The sequence below is a fragment of the Centropristis striata genome, chromosome 7 (genome assembly GCF_030273125.1).
Source record: "Centropristis striata isolate RG_2023a ecotype Rhode Island chromosome 7, C.striata_1.0, whole genome shotgun sequence".
NCBI lineage: Eukaryota > Metazoa > Chordata > Actinopteri > Perciformes > Serranidae > Centropristis > Centropristis striata.
The window spans coordinates 32,323,177-32,346,399 of NC_081523.1; the positions used below are offsets into that span (position 1 = coordinate 32,323,177).

General features: G+C 39.9%; 1 protein-coding gene across 1 annotated transcript; it reads right to left on the bottom strand.

Annotated features, from left to right (window-relative positions):
- Positions 1–643: 643 nt before the first annotated feature.
- On the bottom strand, positions 644–6,288 carry ccn1l2 (cellular communication network factor 1, like 2). Its single transcript, XM_059337511.1, has 5 exons — positions 6,008–6,288; positions 5,584–5,797; positions 3,640–3,951; positions 2,545–2,747; positions 644–1,666 (listed from the first exon to the last, which is right to left on the bottom strand). The coding sequence occupies exons 1-5, from the start codon at positions 6,074–6,076 to the stop codon at positions 1,364–1,366; spliced, it is 1,101 nt and encodes a 366-aa protein (XP_059193494.1). The 5' UTR covers positions 6,077–6,288; the 3' UTR covers positions 644–1,363.
- Positions 6,289–23,223: the final 16,935 nt, after the last annotated feature.

Genomic DNA, 23,223 nt, shown 5'->3' on the forward strand with positions numbered 1-23,223 from the left:
GTTAGTGACAACTGAAGCAGTAGGGATTAAATACTATAATTTTATCGAATTAATAAAGCATGGTCCAAAATCAAATTTCTGTAGAACTATTAACAAATATGCCCACTCTACACGGTTAAAGGCCTATTCTGCATCTAAAGAGAGGACCCACTCAGGTACTATATTGGAGAGTAGGGATTAAATACTCTCTGTTTTGATCTACGGTGGGGACGGAATCGTCTCTTTCCCAAACACCTAACACAGCAGGTCAGAAAAGAATTTGGTAGGACGCGCACCTTCAATAGACTCAGCCAGGCCCAGGATACGCTGGTTTTGCCGCCTGCTCGTCCCTCCAAGTTGATGACTTTAGACATTGGCTTAGAGTTGCCTGGCACAGGCTGGAGCACTGGTTGAAATGTCTGCCTAATTGGCCTATCCAGTGGATTACCTGTAATACTAAAACAGAGACTAAAAGTACAACAACTGCTTCTTCATTTTTTTTTTTTTTCAAATGTTAGCCAAAAAATAATATACACATTACGGGTTGATACGTTTTTATTCACTGTGCAGCAGTTAACAGCTAAAAACACCCAACAAACATGTGTAACATGTCTTAAATATTATAGCATCATTTTATTATTTAAAATAAAGCATTGCCTGTATAATGTGAGGGACACACACACACACACACACACACAATAAAAATAAAATCACACCCCGAAAAATGAGGTCATCCTAAAATTTACCACTCCACAATTAAAAGTGAAGTCCATATATACTATATACTTAAATCTATATTCTGTACTCTCACTTGTGAAAGTTGTATCAATACACTTTTACCAACCTACCTACACACACACACACACACACACACACAGATAATCAATATCACAATAACAACATCTGTAGGACACACTGTATCACACAGGACAGGCAATAAAGAACACATAGCCCTTGTAGTCACGTCTAGTTCTTCCTCATTATTCAGAATGCATGTCCAGAATTCCTATCAGGTCTAATAAATGTGGTCTAAAAAAACCTTCCTTCTGTATGAAAAACTATAATATCACCATCTGTGAAGCGCATAAAATTACAATTAAATAAAAGACATTTCAGTAAAAGCACTCTGCCAACAGTCTAACACAGCAGCATACTGCAGTCTATTGTCCTCAGTGCTGCCCTGGTACAAGAGAAGTAACACACCTTTAGTGTGGACAAACTGATGTCATTGTGGCAAGAAGCTTAAAGTGCAAGCGAGTGTATTGCCTAGTTTAGGAGGGGCGTGGCAGCAGCACCCCCAGCTGACAGACAAGAAGGCTTGTTGGGGTATTGTCAAAGTCTCTGGCCAGTGTTCCAGGTCAGTGCTGGGCATGAGGAGTTAGCCTCAGTGCCTGAAGGTGTGGATGTCGTTGTGGAGGCTGACTGAAGGGCTGGAGGGCCCGCTGTGTAAACGACAGCTTGTACTGCAGCTGCAGCGCTGGATCCACATGATGTCTCTGGAGAAGCCCTCTCCATCGGGGCAGTGGAAGCGGAGCCGCACAGTGCTGAAAAGGGAGGGTGTGCAGCAGCGGTCATCGGTGCAGGTCCCACAGGTGCGAGGGCGGTACCGCTGTGTTGTCGAGCATCCAGCGAAGGTGATTCTGATCGGTTCCTGAGGGCGGACAGTTCGCTGACACTTCTTTCCTTTCTGGATGGCAGAAACAGAGCCACCATTCAATTAAAATCTCGAAACTTCTATTGAAGTTCCACCAAAGAACATTGCATTTACTGATTTAGTTATTCATTTTCCATATAAAAAGTGAAATTTACTCTGAAGACTTAAACTGACAGTATAATAATGCTCACTACCAGCATTGGATTGTTGAAAGAAACTCAGATGACTTTGTGATGAAATATCCCTCACATCCCACTAATATTTTATGTTTATCTCCACTGTAAAAAAAAAACCCTGTTGTTTTTACCGTAAAAAAACGGCAGCTGTGGTTGCCAGAACTTTACCGTAATAAACACGGTGCAACTTTTTGTAATATTACGGTAAAAAGATATTAACACTGTTGATTTCACGTTTAAGATCGCCCTTTTATTCCATATTTTACCGTAAAAAATAAAACGTTTTTCCATCAAAAGAAACGCTGTTCTGCCATATAATTGACAAGAAAATATTTTATAAATGCTGCATAAATTAAAGATTTTACCATTAAATATTACAGTATATTTTTGTTAGAGATATGATGTTTAGTACATTTGACAGTGAGAAAAAGTATTTTTACAAAAAATAAATGCAAAAATGATGGCTTGTATATATATTACAGTTTATTTTTGCTACAAACGCGGTTCCAGAGTATTTTATAGAGGAGTAATGTATTTAAAATAAAATAAAAATACTGTTTTGGCTGATATATACATTTACAGTGTGTTATTGTTACTGAAACTGAATTAACCCATTTATCATTTTACAGTCTTTTACTGTCATGGTTTAAAGGTTTTTAACCGTAAAATCTACAGACATTTTTTACAGTGTCCAATATGCTTTACTTTCCTAATAGGTGCATTTTTTTTGCGTACCTTGCTCACAACAGGAAACTGCAGTTCACATTGCCGGATCTGGCATAGTCTGGTTTCTCTGACTAGCCGACATTCTGAGTTGTTATTGGTTATTCGACTTGAAATTCCCATCCCACATGTGGTGGAACACTCGCTCCACTCAGTAGTTTGTGGGAAACAGCTAGATTTGAGCAACACCTCAGACGTGGGGAAAGACACCATTTCTGTGGGGAAGCCAAAAAACAAAGGCAATGAGTTACAATTAAACAATGAATCCCAGCAATGATGTGATGTTTTCTTGTAAAATAAAAATAGTATTTATGATCTTTGGATAAAATGCTGCTTATGTGACTACTAGAAGACACTGAGGATAGAGTTGTAGTCAGTTGGTTGTTTTGTTTACCACACTTGGGTCCTGTGCATGATATTTACAGGACACATTTTTCATAAAAAGAAATACATTTGTGATTCATCATTTATGTGGACATTCATGGTTCCCATAATAATTTTGGTGACCCTAAGACCTTTACTGTTGTGTAAATGCCAGGTCTAAATTTTCACTTTTACAAAAGGAGTATCTAAGTCTAATCTGAAGGTTCCAATTATATTCACTGAGAACATGTTCCCCTGAGGTTAAACACTTCCCATTTTGTACTCGCTATGAGCTGTTTTGTAGTGCCACCTTCAGGATAAAATATCACAAGGTGACAAATATATCAAGAAAAAAAAAACACTGTCATGATTGTTTTTTAAAAATAGAATCAAATTCATGCTCCAACTAAAAAGATGCCTTAAAATCCTTGGACTGCTATCAGAAATACATATATTTAAAATAAAATGGCTTATCAAAGAGGAACACTGAAATGCAGGATATTGTTTTGTGTATGTCAGAAGCTAAATATCTTTCTGAGACCAGTTCAAGATGATTTCCAAAGCAGGTTTTCATCGGACGTGCTTTAACATGCAATTTGATTATGTTGTATAAAATTGTGTGTTCACAGATTCAGACACTGACGCTAGCCCATCTCCTGCACATCAAAATGAAAAATCTTCTAAAGCATATGTGGTGTTGGTGGTGACATGAGTAAAGCAACTGGGATACACTGTGATGTTTACCTCTGAACAGGGCACTGATGTGGTTGGGAAGGGGCTGGCTGTCTGGCAGGGAGGTGTGTGTCATCTTGTCTGGCTCCTCGCTGATGTGGTTGTTGTCATCGCACACCCATTCCCCACAGCAGCCGTCCTTGGGCCTGGCCAGCCGGGGCCGCGAGCAGCGCCAATCAGGCAGTGGCACTTGGTGAGGACAGAGGGGCATGCAGCCCACTACTCCGTCCATACAGGCGCACTGGTGCTGGCAGTTAGGCTGGAAGTCCTCCCCATGCTGGTACATCCGTCCGCCGAACTCACACGGCAACCCCTGGGCTTCAGCTGTCAACACACATAAAACAGCAAACACAGCTGTGAATAGAGATCTTTGAACTTCACAGAAGGACACAGTGGAAAACTTGCATTTGTACACAAGCACATCCACAAATACATCATAGACATCGGATCAAACTGTGCAAAGAAATGTGTTTTCTAAAAGGGGATATTTCATGATTTGATGTTTTTTGAACAATTTAAAGGGCTACGCTCGTGATGTTGAATTGCAACTCCAAAGTTACAATCACAGAGATCTCTTTGGCACCACCCATGGTGATACATGTACCGGTATATAGGTTGTTTTTGGATCACATTTTTAAATTTGACTGATTTTAAAGAATCATCATCTGCAGTCACTGCTCTTTGTTTGTTTAGCCATAGTAAGCATTTACTGATGAGGTCAGTATCAGGGTTTGTATACTTCAGCAGTGATAAAATTCAAGCATTTTTCAAGGACTTTCAAAGTAAATTTTTAAGGTTTTCCAGTATCTTACACCTGTTGTAAATTGCATGTTTTAGATGAGTACTTACAAACTAAAAGGGGGAGATTTCACTTAACCATACCAACAGCGATGGTTTTACACTTTTAGGAGGAACGCTCTTCATTTCAGATACTCATTATTTTTTACATTGAACATGTGATTATCTATAGTCTATAGATGGATATAGTCAGATTGCAAGAGAAATACAGTAAGAATTTCAAGCATTTACAAGCACTTTATCCAAAATCCAAGCACTTTCAAGGATTTCAAGCACCTGTACGAACCCTGCAGTATGCTCCTTCACACATGAGTGAGTTGAAGAGCTAGTTTGTTGTGTCAGCCAACCCCTCTAGTGATATTCTAGACATCCAGTTTGTAATGCTTAACAATACAGCCATTGTGTGAAAATCTTCAAGATTATTACTGTAAAAAAGAATGGTCAAAATTTGAGGCAGAAATATCTTCAGAGCACGGTTTATTAGGCCCTCCCTGGCTTGAAAAACCTCACATCTTACACCTCCAGTTTATTACACCCATTTTATGGTTATGTATTCTACAAAATAACCCAGGGTCATGTTTTCTCAGAATTGAAAGAGTTTCTTCAGACCATATATATATCTGTTTCCAAAGGCTGAGTTATACTTCCGAGTAGTACGACAAGTAAATTGATCTGATTGTTAAATTATTAGAGTGCTCTTTTAATAAGCCTTTTTTCCCTCTCTTTTAAACATTGGTTATTTGGCTTGTGATAGGAAGTGAGTGACATCTATCTATCTATCTATCTATCTATCTATCTATCTATCTATCTATCTATCTATCTATCTATCCATCTATCTATCTATCTATCTATCTATCTATCTATCTATCTATCTATCTATCCTATATCAACATGTCAACCTGTAACTCCCTTTGACATAAGATATGTCTGTTCACTCAAGGAGTGAATTCTTCCCTGATTGTTTCATTTGAAGTATTTTGAAAGCCTTGAAATTATGTAATCTTTCACAAAAAAAAAAAAAATCAAAAGAAAAAAGTTTGCTGTTTTGTTATGTACCATCTACATCCAGATATAATGTTCATACAGGACCAGTTTTTTCTCTCTTTTCTCATTTAAAGTTAACAACGTGCTTTCACTCAGCCTAATTGTTGTCCTCACCTCGACACAATCCTCTCTCAGGGTCTCCTCCAGCCCCCAGATGGCAGCGTAGCCCCTTGATGTGATCGCAACGGTCGGTGGCGCTGCAGTCCTCATTGAACTGCCTGGCACAAACTTTACAGCAGCCGCAGTGGTCCGTCACCCAGCTGACACCTGGCGGGCATGGCTGGGGGAGAGGGTTGCAGGAGCACTCAGCCGAGCACTCGTTCTCTGCCTGTCAGGGTCAGAGCTCAGGTCAGCATGCGTGATAAAGGCTGGATGTGATTTTATGAATCAAAATTTTAAAAAACAATACAGAAGACAGTTCATCCAGTTAAAGATAGGACAAAGGACTAAACAAAGAAATAACTAAACTAAACTAAACTAAAAAATAAATTAATACAGAAGGTTTAAAAGCAAATGGCCACAAGTCACATCCACTCACCATCACTGCATTGCTGCTCAGCACAAACAGGGTGGAAATGATCTGCTGGAAAGTGACAGGACTAAGCATCCTGATATCAGCAGATGACTGAAAAAAGAAAACTAATAAAACTTCCAAAGGTATAAAGAATTGTAGTAAGTCGTTGTTTAGATTGTGTCTTCAAAGTCCTTGGAGAAAATTATTAGTTTGTCAGCTCCACAATGAAAATGCATCCACAGTTTAGAGTATGTAAGGACCAAGAGGTACACCCATCTGCTCTTGCTTGCTCTATGCCTATCTTGTTGTTAGCACAGGGCTGCACAGCTTAGCTCTACTTCATAGAGAGGTCTCCCTGAGCAGGGCCTGTACTTATAGACACACATGCCCCCGCCCCCGCTGTGATATCATGGACTCTCCTCTAAAGACGGCAGGAGAGCGCCCAGAGGGAGGTGGACGGTGGCAGGTTTGTTGGGGTAAATACTGTAAGAGACGTGTTCAAATCACTGTGCTACTTTGAACATGGACATCAGGGAGAAATTTTCAAGGTGTAAAAACAAACACAAGAGACACATCTTTAATAATTAGTAGTTAGTGATATATCCAGGCAACCAAAGTATGATTCAAATGTATTGTAAGGTACAATACATTTGCTGATAATGTATGGATACGTTTCCATTTACATAGATCAGGATATTTGACAGATCTGTGCAAGAAATAAGAAAACAATGGTAGGACAGGTGTAATGGAAAATCTGTTTGGGGAATCCCACTCCATCATGGTAGATTCTGTAACAGGGGAGGTGGTGATGTGGAGAAATTCCCTGTGAACAACACTTCCACAAGCTCTGGCTGGACTCTATCCTCTCCACTTTAGTGTGCTATGGGACACTGTGCTCAGGACATCCTGTGTTCCCTCCATCTCTTTCCGAATGGGCCGCTTTCCAGGAAATACAGGCCTCTCCTCAGGTTCCCATGATTGGTAGGAAAAAACTCTGCATTCCCATTGTCATCCCATGGGCCTGTAAAAAGTGTTTTGCTGGAGATCAGGAAGGTGCTCACATTAAGCGCTGCTGCGTTGACATGAAACATGGGAAATGTAATTTGGTACATTGGATAAGGCTGCTGAAGGTCTCCCCTCTGTACCACAGACATGGTGTGTATACAGTATATACAGTCACAAACATACATATGTTATTATGAATATGATGCACTAAATGTGTCATGCATAATTGCTGCATCTTATCAAAAATGTCAGTGATTTAGAGCCTGAGATCTAATGTAGAAAGGCACCAGATGATTTAAAGTTATATGTGTCTGAGGTCTACTGAGTGGAGCTTTTGATAATATCACGATTTTTGTAAGCTGATGGAGGTGGCTAGTTTTCAAGGGAATACAGATGCTCAAATTTCCAATTTGTCTGTGCACTTTAAGGACTTCTCATCCATGTTGGCTCAGGAGCTGTTCTCGAGATTAAATACTTAGACAAGATGTCTTTCAAGTACCCAGAAAATTAAATGGAAATTTGAAAATCAGAATTCAACAGACCATAAACAATCCAAAAAGTTGGGGAAATCCCTCATTAGTTTGTTTTTATTCAGTGAAGTGACCCATCTGTCCAATCACCATGATTTTCAGTCAACATGAAAACTGTGGTTGTGAATGCTAGGAGGACTTAACATTTTTCATGAAAACTGAAGATTTATGTAGATGCAGAGCAGCTGCTTCAGTCATTTTTGTAAGCAATTTTTGTCACTGTTTTTCATGGATGATGACCCCATTCATAATCCTGCCCACAAAGCACTGGTTGGACAATTGTTTCTCTAACGTGGGAAGTCTGAAGCCTGGCTAGTCATGAGGAGTTTGACATATACATAATTTAACAATATCTTAACACCAGGAGGACAGCAATATTTCACAGTTTTCTCTGGTTGACAGTTTCAAGTCAGTTTCAAGGTCAGAAATGTGCTCTATTGTACCTGTAACTAGGGCTGGGTGATATGGACAAAAAGTCATATCCTAATATATTTAGGCTGAATATCAGTATACGATATCTATCCCAATATTTTTATCGCAAAGTGAGAGCAAATGTTCAGTCAAAGTCAAATATGACATGTCACAAGTAGTTTCATTGAAACAGTTTATTTAAGTGATCATAAATACTGTATAACAACAGGACTACCTTGTTTTTAAAAATCAAAGCTCCATAAAGTGCACATTTAAATGAAAAAATAAAATTAATTAAATAAAAATAGCCTATGAAATAAAATAATTTTCAATCTTTTTCAGATTTTTATATAAGAAAAGAATAACGAACATTACAAAAGAACTAAACATGACAAGGGCAGCTTTTAAATATAAAAGAGAACATTTTTAACTAAATCGATATAGACGATATGGCCTAATCACATTTAAAAATATATCGATATATATCTTTTATATCTTTTATATCGATATATCGCCCAGCCCTACCTGTAACCACACCCAACAGTGATGTCACACTGTAATGACACACCTTTGAATACACATCTATATCAGTTCAGCAATGTGAGTGGAGCTCAGCAGAAACAGCATTTTAAGCATCTCTTAAGTTTCTCTTTAAACCTGTGGGCATTTTTCAGTCCACGTCATGGTATGTTGAGGGGCAAAACCTGAGCCTTTAGGATAAAAGTTGCTTCCACTACACACTCACACTTCCTGAAAGCACGTGTTGCAGCTCCAGACTGCAATGGTGATGTTACTGTATGCAGAGAAAGCACAACATCAAACCACACGCAGCCACCCGTCAGGCTCGTCTGTAAAACCACCAGGACACTGGAGTGGGGTGAGACGGGGGATGAGAGGAAGGTGGGATGAGACCACCTTGTTGGGCAGCAGTGGGGAGGAGGGTAGCAGTCTGGATTCTTGAAATTCCTGGCCCACAAAGGCAGGATGTGTGTACTGGCCATGCTGCGTTGGACACTGATGGAGGAGCGGTAGGAGGGGGGAGTCAAGGAGATGTGGAGGGGTTGCCAGTTTGGCAGCCTCCTGTCTGGCTATGTGCCAGCCATTGTTTGTCAGCCAGGCAAACGTTTCCAAATTCATAGAGGTCAGGAGTCAGCGAGATTCATCACATTGTTGCCCCATGTTTGTTTTCTCAGCTTGATATCTGACAACATCCATCAGTCTGATAAAGTGCTTTCAACATTTTTCAACAAACTACTGACAAGTTTCTGTAACAACACTTGTTGTAAATGCAAACTAATTTTCATTGGATTCGCTTTGTTCATTCATGTTCTTAGTGTTGAACCATCCTGATCCTCTAGCACTACCATATCCCTCTACTGGATGGCATACCCTCTTTTTTTTTGCAATTCATTGATATTTAAAAATAAAATTAAACACTTATTGGCCTTTCCATACAAAGTAGGGCATTGTTTTAACTAATTATGTACTTGAATGAGGACACAACATTTAAAAGTCTCCCAAAGTCTTACTCTTTCCCATGCTGAGATACCTGAAGGAGAGCTCCTCATCTGCAATGATTTCTTCCCGTTTTATATATCTGCAGCATTTGGAAAACACTGAAATAATATCTGATAAACTATGACCTATTGTTTTATGTAAATATTAGTTCAATTAAATTATTGTGTTTTTATTCAATTAATTAGGCGTGTTGCCATGAATGGATGGATGGATAGATGAATGGACAGAAACTACATTGATGGAAGAATAAACTTGTGACTTATTTCATGTTGCATTTCATAAGAAATTTGAATATACCCTTCTGTTGTTGCATAATGTTGACATGTGGCAAATTATATAAATGTAGCCACCTATCAAATATTATTTGTCAAAATAATAATAATTTGAGTTAATTGGTAAAAAGCACATTTTTCCAATGACGTTGTCTGTCCCATCCAACATTTGTTAAATGCTAGTTGTAATGAGCCAGCCCTGTGATAGTCTTAAGGATAATGAATGCATATAAGGAACCATGCAGCCTTAATATACAATGTTATTTCTAACATTATGGATCTACAATGACTGATTGTTACCACTTTACAGGTGTATCTATGACAAACCTGCTGGTCTGTATACAGTAGATGCAAGCAGAACTAAGAACATCTCAACACATTTTTTGTTGGCAACAAACATTGCAAAACCATTAGGTAGGTGTATATGTATGTTCAGTTTGGAATCAGCTGTTTGTGTTTGTGCTGCTGCAGGTAATGTGTGAAAGTTGCACCCCAGCCCTAGTGATGACACCACCTCAACAGGCTACGTCTTCACCACATTCCTCACACAAGTGTCTTTTAAAAGCTCCTGGTACACTGCAGTCATCACTCATCCCACTTTTTTCCCTCCAAACACATACTGCCCATACTGTACACACTGATCACCAGTGAAGTATTAAAATTCATAGATGAGTGTGAGCAGATTATGTCATGAGCAGTGGTGTATTTGGATGCCCATGACTGACAGCAGGCATCTGCACATCAGCCCTCTGATGCCTGCAGATAAAAGGCTTTACTGGTAATTTCCAACAGCCATCCCTTTACAGTGTGGGGGTCATTCCTCTCCCTTTTTCACATGACAGTTTCACACAAAAATATAGATTTCATTTTCCACTAGCTTTTGTAAGTAAATGCAATCTTTCACTCAACATTTATTTCATTGGTCTTTCTGAGATGATGAAGCATATTCCAGGGATTTACTTTATATATGATTTGTTTTTCTACTCAATCACTTTGTATTACAAACTGAAACCCCCATTGTTTATATTGTGTTATATTTGGAGATGCCTCCACCTCTTGTGCTTCTTTCTTTTGTGGAGTCCCCCAGGGATCTACTGTAAACCCCTTCTCATTCACTATATACATGCTACCACTGGGGTAAATTATGGGTAAACATAACACTGTTTTCCATGGCTACCTTGCTGAAATTAAGTATTGGCTGTCCAAAAATCTCATGCGGTTAAATGTTTCCAAATCAGAATCCACTCCAAGGGCATTCGTGGAGCACAGACCTCCCCCAAGGCAATGCCTTCAAGCCATATGCGTATGGAGCTACATTAGGGTCAAAAGTTTTTTACTTGAAAACATACAATCTGAAACTGAAATTTCAAGTATTGATCTTGAATTTTGAAAAATACACCAACGTATTAATCTCGACTTCTTTCTTCAATTTTCATTGTACAAGTTGGAGAAAGGAACAAGCGGGTATTTTGGTGCGCTGAATTGCATTGTATGTCTTATGTCAATGAAACAGAAACACCCATAAAAAATGCATTTTTCATGGTTTGATGTGAAAGCTTGATATGCTAACAAACAAGCCCCCAATACAACAGTTGCTATGTTAACGCTAAAATAACTCTGGCTTGTCACAAAACGACCTCTAATTTTGACATTGATCACAATTTCCCCAACTTATTTAACTTGTGTGTGCTGGTTCCTACAAGTGAGACTGCATCACCGTTCACGGACGCCATCATTGCCAGCTGGTGTGCAACAGCAGTTTTTTCACTGCCATCATGTGGTGTAGCCGAATCGTTTTGGATCCTACATTTCCTGAAGGCAATGTGATAGGGGAAGGTCTCTAGCCTTTTGGTTGAGCTGTCTGTCAAGATTCCACATGCCTCTCAGTTGATGCCACACCCCCCATGCTAGATCTGGGTCAAAAGTCTGAAACTGAAAAAAACAGATCTGAAAGATTTTTTTTTAAATGTAAAAAATAAGATCTGAATTTAAAAAAAGATAAAACATGCAACTGAAAGAAACATATTAAATTGAAAAAATTAAAATAAATATTTTATTCAAAATAATGAGTTGATCATAATTGTATTTAATCTGTAAAAAAAAATGTGTACACTTATTTTTATTTTGAATACGTTGGTGTATTTTTCAAAATTCAAGATCAAAACTTGAAATTTCAGTTTTAGATTTTATCAAATCTAGTATATGGCTGACTGTGTTTAGTCGGTGAAATTTTGTGGGCAATAGGTTACAGGAAAAGTTAATGGTAGTGACATGATAATGTGAGTATTTTGGATTAGCTAGCATGCTTTTGTCCTAGTAATACAAACAAGTAATAATATGCTTAATTATATAATAAACCTTACAGCCAATCCCTAGGACACAGTTTTTACGTCCTTAAAGTGCACAGACAGGATATTTGGATATATGTGATTTAAACAGCTGTCTATGCAGGTAACGATTTTCATAATGTGACAGAAGACGGAGTCTGTGTGGATTGCACGATAATAGGAATACACACTGGTCATTTCTCGCTCCCAGAGGAACAATATTGTTTTTGCATCACTCTGTGGGCCCAAATAATTACCTGTGAAATGAAATGAATGAAGTAAAACACTGACCTTGAAAACAGGCGCTCGCTGCAAACATAGAAGAGGACAGTGGACAAGCAGCCTCAAGCAGCCTCGCCCCCTAAACAAAGTGGTATCACTCGCGCACTCAGTCAGTCAGCCAGTCACATACAGACCCGTGTGTAGGGCTGACCTCCTGCGGTCAGCCAAAAAAGACACATGAATATAAAATGAAGCACCAACTAACTGCGAAATATACATTGTGGTTTGTAGTTAGCAAACGCGTGGATGTACTATTTATGTTTCCTGGCTTGTTTCTGTTGGTAATTATATATCATTATATGTTATAGGTCTTATTAGTGGGTTACTTTTATAGGTTTTCTAATGTTTTAAGGTTAGGTTATTAGCTACAGATATGCTTTTGGAAGACGACAATGCTTGCATCAAGTACAAAGCTTTATGCTTTTATTAAAATGTTGCATTTCATAAGGAAGTAATTAGCAGTTTAAAGGTAATATCTGAACTAAAAATACCTGATCTATCTATCTAATCAAGATACATAGAGGATATGTGAATAATCTGAACCTCAATGTCAGTATTAGTTTGTGCATCTTTCAGTAATCCTCCACTCCCAATCTCATTGTTACATGATTGACATGTGTGAAAAACATTTGTATAAAATCTAGATGATTTGAAGCTGTTGGACATTCTGGAATATTGTGGAAATATGGAAAAGGGATACTTGCTCAAACAAAATCTACAAATCACTGTGTAAAAAGGCCCCATTTGGAATGATTTGTCCTAAAGAACTATTATGTCTTCCTTTAACAATACTGTGGTTGAATAGGTTTCCATTGGCATGTTAAAGAAGATAAAGAATGAGAATAAACAGAAGTTAATGAAAAAGTGGGCTAGTCTTGCTTGATGGCTGCAAGTGTGGTTGTCCTGCAGCCACATACAAAAGGGAGTCATGATTTGAGCTGGCAGCTGTCCATTCAGCAGGGCGGAGGAAAGCTGTGGCCTGCACATTCCTCCACAGCATCTAATAGGAGTGATGACAGCAGGGTGCACAGAGCAGTAACAACTGACCATAGTGCTACCAATACTAGCAATAACCTGGCCATTGTGTGTCTGGCATGAGCAGGTGTGCTGCAGTTAATGATGGACACATCCCTTCCACAGGGAGACTGAGGTATGAAGCAAGTAGATTTAAAGCTGGTCTGTATTATATATACAGGCCACATATAAACACATATGCTGTTTAATATTTGGTATTGCTCACCCAAATGCATTGTGTGTTTTTACACAGTGTTTGCATCCATGTTTTCAGGTTTCAGTCTTATTCTTCCCTGCCTTTGAAGCACTTTGCAGCTTAACTTGGCTTGTTAGTGGAATGGTGTGACACCATACATAGGACTATGTACACTGTCACTGCGTGTTTGCACAGCATTATGGGTAAAGTGCAGATGTTACATATCATTTACAGTAATTAACTGTATTTTTGGAAATTACAGTAAATACTGTTTTGCATATTACTAGTGTGTCCATCATAGGGTATTTATGTATTTTTATGGAACATTGTGTGGTAACAGTACATATAACATTTTTTAAAAATGTCCCTGTCACCCCTCATGGGGTGGTATCTGTGTCATCCTCAATCTCAGGCCTGGGAGTTTAAGGGTTCTGCGCAGTATCTTAGCTTTTCCTAGGACTGCACTCTTGTGGGCCAAGGCTTCAGATGTTATTCCCCAGATCTGCTGGAGCCACACTCCCAGCTTGTGGGTCACTGCCCCCAGTGCTCCTACTACCATGGGGACCACATCTGTTTTAACCTGCCACATCTGTTCAAGCTGTTCTTTCAACCCCTTGTTACTTCTCAATCTTTTATGTTCCTTCTTCCTGATGTTGGCGTCAGCTGGTTTTGCCACATCTATCACCACTGCTTTCTTCTGCACACCACCACTATGTCGGATTGGTTAGCCTGCAGCTGTTTTTCAGTCTGGAAGCTGTCCGACAGCACCTTAGCCCTGTTGTTCTCAACCACCTTCGGTGGTATGTCCTATTGGCATTTGGGTACTTCTAGTCCATACTGTGTGCAGATGTTCCTGTACACTATCCCAGCCACCCATTGGTTGTGCCTCTCCATGTCCGCTGATCCAACTAGCATCGTATACCCAGCTACTATGTGCTGGACCGTCTCAGGGGGATCTTTTGACAGTCTGCATCTTGGGTTTGATCTGCTCTGGTAGATTGTGGCCTCTATACCCATCGTGCTAAGGGCCTGTTCTTGGGCCGTCATGATTAGTACCTCTGTGTAGGGGCTTGTCCCCTCCATGTTGTCTGCTCCTCTTCCCCTGTACTCTCATCAGGGTTCAGCTGCCTGATGCATTTACTTAGCAGTCCATCTGTTGGGGCCATCTTCTTAATGTAGCCTTGGATTTTCAATGTGGACCTGACGTTTAGTGTACAACCTCAGGGTGCTGGACTTAGGGTGAAACCCTCCATGCATGGTGAGGAGCTTTCTTGTCTTGATGTCAGTAGCTTCTATATCCTCCTTTGAACAGCTTATGATCCCAGCAGTGTATCTGATGACTGGCATTGCGTAAATGCTGACGGTTTGGACCAGACTGGACAGAGACAAAAAAATCATCCCTGGTAATTTCTAAAATTATTCTATCAACACAGACATGTACATCGATAGTCCGACGTTATAATGCATTTGTCTCGGGTGTTCTGCGGAGCAGGTAAAGCTGTTTTTAGTGACAGGCTGGATGTTACTATTGACGTGCGCTAGCTCAACACCAGTTTAGCAACAGTGACTTGTGCAACTATAAGGACTGCATAAAATGTGCTGAAAACGGTCTCCACCGACCTATATCACACCGGCTAAGTTGGAAACGAGGTCCTATGTCCAAAATTCCAAACCATTCCTTTAACACTGAACGTAAGATGTTAATGTTGGACTTTGTTGCAAGCTAATGTTAACGTGCTAGCACTGGCCTGATAGAGCTAGCCCACTAGCCCGTATCAATCACATTGCAGTTCAACAAATCAAATAAATGAATGATACACGTTTTAGTTGCTCTCTCTCAACGGCTAGGCCGCTAACACTAGCACGATATCGCTCGCCAGCTAACGTTAGCATGCTAAGATCGACGGATAACATTAGCACGCTATAATCGGTCGCTAACGTTAGCACTAGACTGTATCAATCACATTGCAGTTAAAGAAATCAAATAAATGAAGAATACACATTTTAGTTGGTCTCTCGACAGCACCGAGTTGGTCTTGTTGGTCCGATAGCCCCGCCCCAGCCCCTGACGTAGCAGGTCTCCGGTCCTGAGCTGTGAAGCCTATGCAGAAGTGCCAAAAACTGCAATTCCTCGACTTGCCGCTTGAGGCTGGTTGCAGAAGAGAGCAAGTTTGATTGACTCTCACAGTAGAAATAAACTTGTTTACTGCCTGGTTCAAAAGATGCTTCTATTCTCAAAAGCTGATTTCACCTTCCATGACAACTCTGAGGGGGTGAATTTTTTTATATGTCATCTCTTTCTTGTCAATGTACGAGACATAATGACTGGCATCAGCTCCACTTCAGCTTTCGTTCCTTAGAAGCTCCAAGATATACGTTAGGTTAAGCTTAATCCTTTGGGCCCACTTTAATTTACTACCCTTTAAGGCTATTAAGGCTAAAAACGTCCACTTCCAAAAAAATGCGATAAAACTTTACAGATTTATATTTTCCCCTACTCTTTTCTGCATCCTCCTAAACAACTTCCGCCCTGCTCAAAACTACTAAACATTTTTGGCATTTTAGCTCTTTAAATTCCAGTTTGATTGCACGATTGATGTTTTTTCATGAAAAAAAAAAACAACACAAAAATGTAGCTATTAGCTCAAAACTATCAAACTTCCAAAGCCTCATATGCCTGGAGGTGCCAGGTTTGCACCAGGAAAGCTGCTGGCAGTGCTGTGGAGTTGGGCCAGGGCAAGCGTGTCGTCCTGGACATGACAGAGGGGTTTGAAGAGGTCACTGACATGTGACAATTTTTTAACATCCTATTCAATTGTGCAGGAGTTTCTGAAGAGGAAAGTGGGCCTGGTCAGGACCATTCGGAAAAACAAGCCCAGGCTTCCACCCAAACTCCTGCAGATGAGGGAGAGAATCCTCTCCTCTCTTTTTGCCTTCACTAACAACACCACAGCAGTGAGCTATCTACCAAACCGGAGGAAGAATGTGATCCTCCTCAGCAGTAAACACAGAGAACCAGCTGTGACAGAGGATGAAAAGAGGAAACCGGTGATCATGGACCTGGACAAGGTATGAGCCTTTATTAGGCCTGTTTTTTCTGACTGAATGCATTGGCTTTTATGATATATTTAGTGATTTTATTTTATTTTATTTAATCATTCAGTAGGCCTATTCAGGTATTTACAGAATATAAAGAATGAATGATAAATGTGGTTATAATAAGAAAGAATATTTCTCTACATTTTTTCTTGGTCTTTTGTAGGTTGTCGGCACCTACAGCTGCAGGAAGAAGACCCGTCGGTGGCCATAGGTCCTCTTCTATAGTATGATTGATGCCTCTGGTTTCAATTCATTCGTGCTCTTCACTGCTACAGATCCCTCCTGGAAGCAAAGAAAATCTTACAGGAGGAGTTGGGGAAATCCCTGGTGTTGGAAGAAATCATGCGGAGACGGCGCTGAAAATATTATATGTGTATATGTTATTATAAACAAATAATGATTTGTTAGTAGTTGTATGCTTCTCAATGGAAGCGCATTACATTCACTGGATAAAAAAATAAATAGACACCTTATATGTAATTACGAGACAATTTCTGGTAACTAGAAAATTTCCTCTGGGGAAATTCTGAAAGGGCCACGGGGGCTACTGCCGGTGTGTGTACACTATGATGAGATTCATCAGAGATGTCAAACAATTAATACTAATAATGTTATGATACTATATTATATACAAGGAGCACACCTACAACAAGCATTCCTTTTTCAAGTATTTATTTATACAGCAACCTACGCCCTTTAACCTCAAAATGTGTGTGTGTGTGTGTGAGTGTGAAACTTACGCGCGCAGTTGTGTGTGTACCTGTGTGTGTGTTACCTGTGTCTGTGTAATTAAAATCACATAACGTTACCTGTGTGTGTGTTTGTGCGTGCGTGTTTGAAGCATGTGTATCTTGAGGAATGTGCGCGCTTACGCGCATGTGTGTGTGCGTGTATCTGTGGGCGCTTTCACACCTATCTCGTTTGGTCCGGACTTTAGGACTTTTCAGTTTGATCCGGACCTAAATTCCAGGTGTGAAAAGTGCCGCGGACCACGGTCCGGACCAAAGGACCAAAGTTTGGTCCGACCAAAAGAGGTGGTCTCGATCCGGACCAAACGAACCAAGGTCCGAACCTTTTACAGTGTGAAAACAACTTTTTTTATAGTTCGGACTTCCGTATCAATGACAGGAAGTTTTTTTCTTCTTCTGCTCTCGAATTACGGTACAGGAAGTTGGATTGCAGGATTGCGAGCCGTTTTCTCCTCCTCTCCTGTCGACGGCAATACAGTTTTCGAATGATGAGGAGGCTCATCTTGCGAATACCAAGCACTCTCACGTATTGCTCATTAAGCTGGTGCTGCTGGTAGCAAAAGACCAGCTAAATATTTGTTGCGGCGATCTGTCTGGAGGTGCAGCTGCGTGTGTGTGACAGCGGCCGTGCTGCTGCATGCGCGCGACATTGTGTGCGTTGCTCCGCGGCACGCCTCAGCAGGTGAGCACAATCACTAATCAGCAGCAAGGTACCACAAGACCAAGGACAAACATTTAATTGTGTGCACAACGGAGCTGAGGACAGCAGCAGAAACCTTCACTGCCACAAGACTGAAATAACGCATGGGAAAAGGAATCAAACGGAGTAAAAGGTGGATCGCTGGATTCATTTTGTGTAAACACCTTAAGGAAGTAACACTGACTTCAGATGCCGGCCGGCCTAACAACGCAGCGTGACCAAAACAAAATGAGCCGTGGAAGTACACAGGGAGATGACGTGTCCAGTAGTCTTGTAAAGTCCGTTATTCCTTTTGCAGTGTGAAACCAAAACCAACAGGACCAAATGTATAAAATGTAACAGAACACGGACCTTGATACGGACTTTCAGGTGTGAAAACGCCCTTACTCTTCTTAACGAGCCGCTCGCCCCAAAGCACTCACAAACGACAGTTCTCCCGCAGGAGTCTCTCTCAGCTGCAGTCACAGAGCCGGAGGGGATGTTAACCCCTCAGCGTCTCATCTGCAAATCGCGCATGCGCGAAGTAGCCGCTGGCTGGTTTACAGTTAGAGCGTCTCTTTTGGGTCACCTTTGCCGATCCCGAGGCCGGATAAAGAAGGGTGGTTGGAATTGTGAGAGTCCACAGTGCACTTGCAGTTCTAAACATATTTAGGATGTTTTTTACTCACTTTTTGTCTCTCCCAACGTTACTCCTCTCTCCTACAGCGTCTATTACAAGTACATGCACATGGTAAATTGTGCATATTAGGTGATGACTTAATCTAGCAACTTTTAGGACAGCCAATAGCACAAATAAAATTAGATAATTACATTTAAAAAAAATACTACCTAAAATATACCCATCTAAGGCATATATATCAAAATTCCTTGACATTGATAACAAATGTACCTTTTCTTTGAGTGTTTGGTAGTTTTGAGCAGGGAGGAAATTGTTTAAGAAGTTTATGCAGAAAAAAATATTAATCTGTAAGTTTTTATAGCATTTTTTTGGAAGTGGACATTTTCAGCCTTAACTGCACACTTCTTTCTTGATAAACTCCTCCTTCAGACTACTGAAGGGCAGTTCTAGCTTGTCGTTCCTCCCGTACAAGGCGATGCTTCTGAGGCTTCGCGGATGGCCCAACCACTTCCACTTTCCACTAAGAAATATAATTGTTAATAATACAGTCTATTCTCATATTAAAATCAGTAAACCTGTCTTTAGGTTTGCAATAGTAGGCCCTAATATGATTATGTGATAAAACACAGTAACAGTATTAAACTTCAAAATTAAACTATGGTACAATAAAATTACAGTATCATTATGTAATCAAACTGACAGTAAAGCACAATTACAGTATCGTACTTTAAATCATTATTACAGAACATAATTATAAAACACAAATACTGTATCACACTATAAACCAGTGGCGGGCGGTGCATTTCACACTTAGGCCTTCAGTGATGTCCAACTTAGTCAATAAATACCTTTCATTATGCCAGCATTTATAACACCAGGACTGGAGAGTAGTTAGAAACAGACTTAAGCACTACTAGGCATTGCATCACCTCAGTTGTTTACAAAATGGGCTATTATCCGGCGCATTTTAAAAAATCAACAATACCGCATCAGCAATTAAAACATATCTTATATGCTACTGTCAAAACCTAAAAATAAAAGGGTCTTTAAAATTATCTTTCCAAAAAGTTTTATTAAATGAGTCCACAAAGAATATGCAAGCTTTAAAGAGATTGTACAATACATTGCAAAATCGCAGTTTAATATCAGAAAGACACTAACAAGACGGCCATACTTTGGCGACAGCGACACAATAAACAAGTCTCTTTGTAAAAAAACTTTTTCATGTCAAAACGTGACGTATCACGACTTTCTGTGACCTGTTGCTTTGAGTACAACCACACAGCTGCGCCAATGCGCCAGATTATTTACATACCGTTAACAGTCCCGGGTGTGACTCTGTTGATCTGCATAGCACTGCCGTGGCTCAAACTAGTAAGTATCCATATCCAATCACAGGACGCGTAAATGTCACGTTCAACGTGAGGCCAGCTAGAGGGCCTTACGGACACAACTCGTGATCTGATTGGCTATCGCAACTATCTATCAACTGTATTTGCCCGTTCACTTACAGTGCACAGACGCCCGCATTGTTGATTCTGAAGGCCCGGGCAGATTTCATACAGCCTGACAACATAAGATAGCTGAATTCTGATTGGATAAAAACTCTAACCTAAAAACAACAGCACTGGAAGGAGCAGAATATGACATGAGGAGAATATGAATACTTTTAGATATTTAGGGAAAGAAAATTAAAAATTAAATTAGCCTTTATCATAATTATGATCATGATTTCTGGTTATGTTAGGCCAGCAGAGAAGGCCTTGCTGGCCCTGACGGCCCACCACTGCTATAAACCACAATGACAGTATAGCAATACTCTAAAGCAGACTTACGGTAGACCTGTTTTACTATAAAGTAGACTTACGGTAGAGCTTTTTTACTGTAAAGCAGATTTACAGTAGTGGTGTTTTACTGTAAAGCAGACTTACAGTAGAGCTGTTTGACTGTAAACAACATTACAGTAAAGGTACTGTAAATAGGTAGTTACAGTAACTTACTGGCAACAGTGCTGCCTGTAATCTACCGTAAAAATAGAATAAAATGTCTAACATTGTAGTTTTCAGTTTGCCCTAAGTGTTTGTTATAAATGGTTATTTCTTTGTGTTGATGAAAAAATCTATATTTTTGTTGTTGTTGTTTCTCCCTTCATCCCTTGACTCACCTGTAGATGTAATATTTTTGGTATAGCTTGTATAGCTGACTGTTTTTGTCTAGTGATAAGTGTGGAAAAACACTTATGTTCAGATATTCATTAGTTGTGCCTTCATTCAAGGGATAGTTCCGATTTTTTGGAAGTGAGGTTGTATGGGTATTGAGCAACAGTCAATGTATTCTGTGTAGTAGACGATGGTCTGATCTGTAAGTTTGAAGATCCAGACAAACGCTCCAGGGACTTCAGACAGGGCCTGTCACAAAACACATTTTAACCACCTAAACAAATGCTCACCCTAAGAGTGTTGTACTGGTTTATATGTATGCTATATTAACAATATGTCCACAGATTTTGTTTGCTATCTGCAGCTGTTTCATTTGGCACTACTTTTTCTCAACCGTATAACTTCCACGTTCCTACATAAGCGCACTACAACTACGCAACAACTACTATGACAGCCATCAACGCAGATGCTGCTTTTCCCAACAGTCAGACGGAGGTTTCTTAAACTGCACACTGCATATTTAGTACACAAGAATAAACAAACTGGTATTTCAAAGGGACTCTAGTGTGGGAGCTGGAGGTTTAGCCAACTGACAGGGAGTGTCCTGTTAGTGGGCAGGGGAAAGGTGGCACCACTACACAGTACTGCCTGTGATTCAGAGGGGAAAATGTTATCACAGTAAAGCTGTAAACAGAAAATGTTCCAAGGCTCCCCTACGGGAACTGGGACACAAACACATAAAGCTCACTGAGTCTGAAGCTGCTGGAAAACCAATATACAGTAAATGGAAATTAAATCACTTTGATCAAGAAATGCACATAAGTTATTGTATGTGTGAGTAACAAACAGGCCTGGCTACACTCAATCTTAATGTAACCTATTGCAAAATCCTTTAGCAAACTAGCGAGATAATTTGCCCAGCAGCTAGCAGCATGCACTAATAACCAATGACAAATATTCAGTGTCTAAAAATCTAAAATTAGAGTGTTTGCAAAGATTTCCTACTGGATTGTGGTAATTTATTCAAAGGGCTCTTTAAAACTCTTCCAGGTTTTGGGGAGTGAAAAGTCTTGGAGGGTCGTGAATGATTTCAAAGTGAAAGACAAAAAACAAGCTGGACAGCTTCAAAGCTGCTGCTGAAATCTAGACTAAATACCATATATAAAGTCCATTCATGTTATTGAGGAAGCACATTTCTAATGAAAAGAGAAGCTAAAACAGCTATGGCTTAATTAAAGCAAATTACTATAGTCATTGGATATTGGGTGACTGGACTGTTTTTCGGTCTTCAAGGTGTTTCATCCACCAGGCTTAATCAATTCTTCAGATTAGTGAAGTGAAAGTCCCCACATTTACACCTGTGTAGGTCCATCATGATGTTAAACCTTATTGCCAGAAAGGACATTTTGCATTGACATCTAAAAACACAAATGACATTCACTGACAAGGTTTGAATTTTGTTTTCCTGCAATATCTACACATATGGTCTGGGATTTTTCGGGGTTATGGCAAATACGCTATGTTTAAGGCTTGATAAGCATCAGGCAACTAAACCACTTCCACCCCTTAATTGCTTTTGTTACTGCTTCATGCCTTATCACCAGACCTTTTGTATTGCAAAATTGCCCATAAGAACACAGCCCCTAGGGATGCTGGTGTGGTAAAAGTCACATAGCCATAATTTAAAAGTTAATTAATTATCCTTAATTGTTATCCAAACTTGGGTCACAGGGGCTGGAGACAATAGCTGACATTCGGCAAAAGGCAGGGTACACCCTGGACATGTTGCCAGACAATCACAGGACACACGCTCTCATTCACATCTAAGGGCAATCTAAAGTCACCTATTGACTGTGCGGAAAAGCTCCGCCCCCTTTGTTACTGTTGTTATGCCCGTCAAGCTTTGAGGACTGTCAGCAGCCGAGGAGTGGACTGCCGACGCATTAGCGAGTGTTTTTGGAGTGATACTTCTGATAGGTAGGCCGCCTATTCACAAAATGCTACACAGATTAAAATATAATAGGTTTGTAATGGCCTGTTGGGACGTTATGTTCAACATTGATACAGTATATACAGTACAGGGCTGTACATTAACATTTTTTTGCTAATAGCACTGGTGCTAAAGAGGTTGATAGTTTTGTAGCACAATACACGTAACTAAAGTTACAAGCACCTCAATCACCAGTGACATCTGTAAAATAAGATGTCACTGCCGCCAAGAAGGTAAATCATCCATAGCACAGATTAATGTAGCATGTGCTATATCTGTATTTTTTTTTACTGTACTGTGACTTATTGTGAAAGACTGAATAAATACGGAACCAGACTGGGTGTGTTGACGACGATGGTTGGCTTACCA

Bases quoted from the DNA above. Each gene is read 5' to 3' on its own strand.
- ccn1l2 (XM_059337511.1), bottom strand. From the start codon at position 6,076: ATGCTTAGTCCTGTCACTTTCCAGCAGATCATTTCCACCCTGTTTGTG. The intron at 5,798-6,007 runs GTGAGTGGATGT...TGACCCTGACAG, and splicing joins TGAGCAGCAATGCAGTGATG to GCAGAGAACGAGTGCTCGGC. The intron at 2,748-3,639 runs GTAAACATCACA...GCTTCCCCACAG, and splicing joins CATCAGTGCCCTGTTCAGAG to AAATGGTGTCTTTCCCCACG.